This window comes from Etheostoma cragini, chromosome 13, assembly GCF_013103735.1.
Source record: "Etheostoma cragini isolate CJK2018 chromosome 13, CSU_Ecrag_1.0, whole genome shotgun sequence".
Classification (NCBI taxonomy): domain Eukaryota; kingdom Metazoa; phylum Chordata; class Actinopteri; order Perciformes; family Percidae; genus Etheostoma; species Etheostoma cragini.
This window is the reverse complement of record NC_048419.1, coordinates 7,664,497-7,672,099: the sequence shown is the minus strand read 5'-3', so window position 1 is coordinate 7,672,099 and position 7,603 is coordinate 7,664,497. Positions and strand designations below refer to the sequence as shown.

Genomic DNA, 7,603 nt, shown 5'->3' with positions numbered 1-7,603 from the left:
GAAGATCAGCACCTCTAAATCTGAGGCCATGGTTCACAGCAGGAAACCGACTGAGTACCTTCTTCGGGTAGGGAATGAGTCCTTACCCCAAGTGAAGGAGTTTAAATACTTTGGGGTCTTGATCGCGAGTGAGGGGACAATAGAGCGGGAGATTGGTCGGAGAATCGGCGCTTCGGCTGAGGTATAACCTTCAATTTATCGTACAGTTAGCTCTCAATCTACTGGTCAGTTTCCGTTCCTACCCTCACCTATGGTCATAAAGGCTGGGTCATCTCTGCATCGAGTGGCAGCACGCCTTTTTGTTGCTCTGAGAGATTGAGTGAGTGAGTGAGTTTATAGACATTGTCATCACCTTTATGAATTAAACACTCAGTTTAAATTCATATTGAACCCTGTAATGATGGTCCTAGGTTTATGGGATTGATTAACTGATCAAGATAGTGGATGCTTTTCGGCTACCAGCTACATCTACGGGCTACCAGCTAGAGCCACGAACAGCGCAACGCAAGCGTCCAGTGCTTTCATTATTATGAATGCTGTAGCTGTGTGCATGCCTGGATTTACTTTACTACTCACTTCATCTGCGTTGTGTGATCCCTTTTCTGGATTGGCGCAGAGCAAAACAACGTATGGTGCGTATCTGGGCACTTTCAACCAATGCAGATGTTTTTGTTTTAAGTGAAACTTAACGGCTAAAGGCTTAACAAATCTATTTCTATAGAGGATGTGTCTGTGGGTGGGTACAACTTATTCAGAACAGACAGACCTAAAAAGGGTGGAGGTGTTGCAATATATGTGAAGAAGTCATTTCTTGTGAATGTTATTGTCTCAAAGTCAATAAGCAGACAATTTGAATTGTTGGCCCTTGACTTAAAAGTTTCTAAGAGCCTTCACATCACAGTTGTTGGTTGTTATAGACCCCCCTCAGCTGATAGTACCACTCTCTCTTCTCTGAGGGAGTTTTTAACAATTCTTAATTATAATGAAATTGTCTTTTTAGGAGGTTTTAATTGGAACTGGCTTTTGCCAATGTCTGATCATTTTAAATCATTTTGTGATTCTTTTAATCTCTTTCAGATTGTAAATAGCCCCACCAGACCAAATTCTTACAAATGCCCCTCACAAATACTCCTGTGCCTCTGTTTTTGCAAATGATATAAGCGACCATTGTCTTGTAATTTCTGTAAGGAACACGAAAATTCCGAAAACAAGGCCGCGCATAATCTTTAAGAGGGCAATGAAGCAGTTCTCAGTGCAAGGCTTTTTACATGATCTGTATGATTTTGATTGGGGAAGAATTAGTCTTATTGATGATGTTGAAAATGCTTGGACATTTTTTTATAATGGTTTCACAGGCCTGGTAAATAACCATGCCCCCCTCAAAAGACAGAGTGAAAGGGAGAAATAATGTTTGGTTTAACAATGAATTGTCTGACCTTCTTCTGGAGCGAAATCAAGCCTGGGCTCAAGCTAGAAAGTCAAAGCTTGAGTCTGATTGGTTGAAATTTCGGCGGTTACGTAATCTATGCCCTGTCAAAATTCGTAATGCCAAATCTGCTTATTTCCTTTCTGAAACATCCAAAAATTTAAATAACCCTCTCAAGTTCTGGAAAACAATCAAATTATTAACTGAAACAAAAACAGATACAGAAGTACCATCTTGTATTGTTGTTGATGACAAAAAAATCATTGACAAAGACAAAATTCTCAATAGTTTCAATAATCATTTCATTACTGCTAGCTCCCTTTATGAAACACTACATCATCCGATCTCCAGCTCTCCCATAGTATGTCCTGTTGATCAGTTACTGTCAGCTCAACCATTTCATTTCAAGACAGTAACCATACCAGAAGTAAGGAAGACCTTGAAGGATCTAGATCCAAAAAAATCATCAGGTCCAGACAAATTGGAACCATATTATTTTTAAATAGCTGCAGATCTGATAGCCAATCCAGTTACATTTTTAATTAACCTTTCTTTAGCCACAAATCAGGTACCAGCCATCTGGAAATCTGCCCATGTTCTCCCCCTTCACAAAGGTGGTGATCCTGCAAACATAAATAACTATAGGCCTATTTCTAAATTGTCAGTATTAGCTAAATTAATGGAATCACTCATTAGCATGCAAATTAAAAGACTATCTAATTAATAACAATATTCTGTTTGAATTTCAATTTGGTTTCAGGAAACAGCATAGTACAATAACAGCTGTTTCGAAAGTTTTTAATGACCTAGTCAAGACCTTGGACAATAAACAGCACTGTGCAGCACTGTTTATTGATTTGTCAAAAGCTTTTGACACAGTGGACCATAAAATTCTCCTTCAGAGACTCAACTCTATTGGACTATCAGAACAAGCAGTGGGATGGTTTAACAGTTACCTATCAGGGAGAACACAATGTGTGCAAGTAGATGGTGTCACTTCTGCCTCCTTAAATATTTCAAAAGGGGGGCCTCAGGGCTCAATCCTTGGGCCTCTTCTTTTTATCATTTATACGAACAACCTCTGCAATAATATAAGAAATGCAAACTATCATTACTACGCTGACGACACTGTTCTCTATTGTTCTGGGTCCACATTAGGTCAAGCAATCACAAATTTACAGTCCGCTTTTAATATCTTGCAATATAATCTGGCTTCTTTAAAATTGGTTCTAAACTCTAAAAAAACTAAAGTCATGACTTTCACTGGGAAAATCAACTAATGATAATATCCCAGCCATTTTTACACTTTCTGGTACAGAAATTGAAGAAGTGTCACATTACAAATACTTGGGTATTACCATTGACCAATCACTGTCTTTTACAATGCATATCCAAGATTTAGTTAAAAAACTGAAATTGAAGTTAGGTTTTTTTCTTTAGAATCAAGTCTTGTTTATCATTTGAAGCAAGAAAACAACTAGTAAATGCAAAATTTTTGTCTGTCTTGGACTACAGTGATATTTTATACATGCATTCAACCTCCCAGTGTCTTCATGCTTTGGACACTGTGTTTCATGGAGCCTTGAGATTCATCACAAACTTAAAATCTCTTACTCATCACTGTTTGCTGGGTTGGGTGGTTTTCACTTTCCATTTGGCGTTGGATGCACTGGCATCTTTTTATTTATAAGGCAGTATTAGGACTTCTTCCTCCTTATCTGAACACTTATATCCTCCCGAGGTCCGCAGGGACATATCCCCTGCGCTCACAGGATCTGGTTTTATTGACAGTCCCTAAAGCCCGCACTGACTTCGGCAAAAAGGCTTTTCATTTTGCAGCCCCGTCTGCATGGAATCAGCTTCAAAATGAACTCCAGTTGAAGGAGTTGGTCTCATTTTATTCTTTCTCTCTTATACACACACATACCTGGTGTGGAAATAAAAAAAATAAAAAAGAACAAAAAAAAAATAAAATCACACTGATCATAAAAAAATAAAAAGTAAAAAAAAGAAAGTTATATTGAGTACGAAAACTCTTGTTCATTACATTTTACTTCATAATTGCAACTGCATGGGTTGTATTCATTGTTGCAAAACGTTCTGTATATAGTTTGTTTGTTACCATGACAACACCATTGATCTGAAGCTTGATGCTGTCATGTAAATAGTTTTCAAATCAGCAATAAATATAACAATTTTTGATCAACTCATATCAATTGCATGCTTAAATAACATACCGGTTAAAGCCCCGCACATTTCAAGAGAGCCCAACCCACTTCCGGGTTAAATCTGACCACATCCGGTCTAGGCGCCGCCCAGTCCGAGTACGGATCCGGATACAGATAATTCATGTGGTAAACAGATACAGATACAGATAATGCTGAACTCGCTCATCCCTAGTGTTATTACTGGGTTATTTACATGTAAGTGTCTCTGTCTATCTGAAACATGCTGCTGCCACTTGCCAGGACACTCTTGTAAAAGAGATTTTTAATCTCAAGGAGTTTTTTTATCCTGGTTAGATAAAGGTTTGAATGAATGAATGAAGGACCAAAAGAACGAGTTCCAGAGTACAAGGGACCAAAATGGGTTTCCTCAGGAGGGTGGCCCGAGTCTCCCTTAGGGATAGGGTGAGAAGCACAGTCATCCGTGAGGAGCTCGGAGTAGAGCTGCTGCTCCTTTGCGTCAAAATCAGCCAGTTGTGGTGGTTCGGGCATCTGGTAAGGATGCCTCCTGGGCGCCCCCCTGGGTTGGTGTTCCAGGCACGTCGGAGGTGGTCAATGTGGCTCGGGAATGGGAAGGGACCACACCCTTGCTGGAGCTGCGACCCAATACCAGATAAGCAGACAAAGATGGATGGGCGTAGCTGTCATATTTTACAGGACCCACGTGAGCGCGGATTTCATGCCGGGCTTTCGTTGCCGTTTGTCGCTTTGCCTAAGACTATACTCGCCCTGTTTACTTGTTTGTCATGACGTCCTGTCACTGTTCCAGTTGCTCAAGGAGAGAGAGCAGATAACAGTTCACTTGAGTTCAGTAGAGCAGCAGACGGTTCTGCAGAGTCGTGTAATTACGACTTTATGACTTTTCATAAACAGCTGAAGGAGCGGTGGTGCGTGGTGTACATAGCGTAAACTCTGTTGTGCATTTGCCCTATACCATGGCGGCAGAAATTGTACCATGGCAGGCCGCCAGCAACACATCAACATAGAGGAAACACTGGGGGCAAGTACATTTCTCTTGCACTTGCCACAAGCAAACAAGCCTTAATGTCCAGCCCTGTATTAATGTATAGTGGATATAACACATAGTGTGTGAGATCTGGGTTCGATTCCCACTGTAAAACATCAACCAATGTGTCAATGAGAAACACTTAAACCCTAGTTGCTTCAGACCTGTGTGACCTCTGATATATAGCAACTGTAAGTCACTTTGGATAAAAAAGTGTCAGCTAAATGACATTTAATGTAATATAGTAGTGCATCAACATAAAATGTTGACATAGTTGATTGTGAAACAAAAAAAACATGATCTTGACTTTGTGTGTAGCCAATGGTTTACTTTTACTCCATACACACTAATTGCCTGCCACATGGCTGGTCATAATTTCACATTTTAGAAATAATCTCTGGTTTTAAGTTAAGGCTTCACTAGCTGACTATTTTGTGTCACTGTTGCAGTCAAAATATAATTGATTAGCTACATATTGAAACATATAATAATGACTGTTCTGTGAAAGATGAATTTTAAAAATGTATGTTAAACTGAGTCCATTGAAAATGCATACAGTATATCTCCACTGAGCCATGCAGAAGACCAATTTCTTATTATGGAAGTATAGGCTATATTTATTTTATATATCTGAGATTATATGTTACTAAAATTGCACTTTTACTCTAAGATTAAAAGGGAGAAGAGCTTGGATGTTGAACACAAGCTTATTCATTATTTTACCTACTACTGTTAAAAAGTTTCCCTTTATAAATCACAGATGACATACTACTGGGCGTACGTGAAATCAGCCTCTCATCTCCACACCCATTTTTAACTATAAATAGTCAATGCGGGGAAACCTGACTACACTGGCACTATGGCACTTGGGTACAGCTTCGATATATACCAGGTATATGATAAGAATTAACCTGAACAATATTTAATCCAAAATCTTGGTGATAAAGTTGTAGATTATAATATGTAAATAAAACACATAGCTGTAAACAGCCGGTTGTCCCCAGAGTTGCAAGGACCTGTATTTGGACCGGGATGGATATGGTCCTGGACGTTGCCCTACCTGGCCTTAGGGAATTTAAATCTTCATATTACTCAGTCATCATCTTGCTCCCTGAAGTCTCTTTCTCTCCTAATTCTTCCATTTTTAGTTTGTCCTCCTACAGTGCTAGCAGTGCCATAATGCAGTATTACACACGGAGGGTCATCGCAGTATTTTTGTTTTTATGATTGTTAACACCTTGCCAAAAGCACATCATAAAGAGATAGAGAAAAAATGTGTGTGAAGCATCAATACTTGAAAATATTAAGAGTAATCGTTATTCCAACATTTAAATTTTGCAGTCTGAAATCCGTTCACCACCATCTCTGTCGCAAATTCCCATTGTCTCCATAATGTGCGTACGGATGGGACAGAGGACCGTGTGGAGGACCGCACATTCTCCTGTCAAGTTTTAATTTTTTTAAATCACAACTTTACGTACGCACATTTTTAGCCCCATTTTGCTTGTATGCCATGTACATTGATAAGACCCCTGGACTATAGTATTACGTCTATAAGACTGCACAATGGGGCAAACAAAGTTCAAAGGTAAGTTATGATCTGATCACTGTGACTAATTGCTATTAAAACTCAACTCAACTAAAGATTTATGGTAAAAATCTGCTGAATCCTATCAACAAAATGAAGCTGCAAGAACTAAGGCAAATCTGAGAGAAAAAGCAGATCAAAGTCCATTTTGGCGAAAGTACTAGCCTGCAGAGGCACTTTGCTGCGGCTGTTCTGAAATCAGCCTATATGTAACGTGCAAATTTGCTTTTGCTGTTGTTATAAAATGTTCTATGAAAAGGCTGCAATATTGTAAATACATAAATTACACAATACAGTTAACTAAAGATCTGAATTATTATTTCTGCATTGAGTAGGAAGTTAGCAATTATTAAATACATTAAGTTTATTTCAGCACCCCCAACTCCTATTGCCTTCCAGCGTCCCTGAAGGAGGTTGTCTGCACATGGACCTAGAGACCTGTGTGGTGTTAAAACTGCACTGATCAAACTGTGGACACATTAGGAAGACAGTCATGCTGTAATCCTCTGCATCTGAAAGTTGTGTGTTTTCATCGTTTAGTCACTGTGATTTCAATATCTATCTGCTTACTGTTTATCTTCATAAGTTATCTTTAAAAATAAACCAATTATTAACTGTAATTTAAGGTTCTGTGAGCTAGTACAGAGCAAGCCCCACAGTATTAGTGCTTCAAACATGTGACACCGCTTTCAAATTCTTTAGTTTTTCTGAAAAGCACCATAACATATATAAACATAACAAAAAATATCAGTTGCTTGATGGATTGGTTGTGCTTTGCTAACTTACCAAGAAGCGCTTCAAACAGGTTGCTTTTGAAAATCCCCATTACTCTCAAAATGGCAGTTTTGAGTTGCTGCTCCTCCGGCTCCCTCAGTTTAGTGCAGTACTCCTCCAAAAGCCCCAGGACTCGAACCGTGTCTGCAGAGGAGGGGGCAGATAAGACAGACTTTGGTGCTTCCTTTGTTTGTTTTCTTTATATGATATACACTCACCGGCCACTTTATTAGGTACACCTGTCCAACTGCTCGTTAACACTTAATTTCTAAGCAGCCAATCACATGGCGGCAACTCAGTGCATTTATGCATGTAGACATGGTCAAGAGAATCTCCTGCAGTTCAAACCAATCATCAGTATGGGGAAGAATGGTGATTTGAGTGACTTTGAACGTGGCATGATTGTTGGTGCCAGAAGGGCTGGTCTGAGTATTTCAGAAACTGCTAATCTACTGGGATTTTCACGCACAACCATATCTAGGGTTTACAGAGAATGGTCCGAAAAAGAAAAAACATCCAGTGAGCGGCAGTTCTGTGGGCGGAAATGCCTTGTTGATGCCAGAGGTCAGAGGAGAATGGCCAGA

The 7,603-nt window shown here is 39.4% G+C and overlaps 1 protein-coding gene across 26 annotated transcripts in view; it reads right to left on the bottom strand.

Annotated features, from left to right (window-relative positions):
- Window positions 1-7,603, bottom strand: part of dlg2 (discs, large homolog 2 (Drosophila)) — a 291,611-nt gene that overhangs the window by 282,292 nt on the left and 1,716 nt on the right. For all 26 annotated transcript variants that reach the window (XM_034889492.1, XM_034889479.1, XM_034889483.1 and 23 more), the window contains exon 2: window positions 7,032-7,163. In XM_034889492.1, the coding sequence (XP_034745383.1) occupies window positions 7,032-7,163 (132 nt within the window). The remainder of the gene's footprint in view (window positions 1-7,031; window positions 7,164-7,603) is intronic.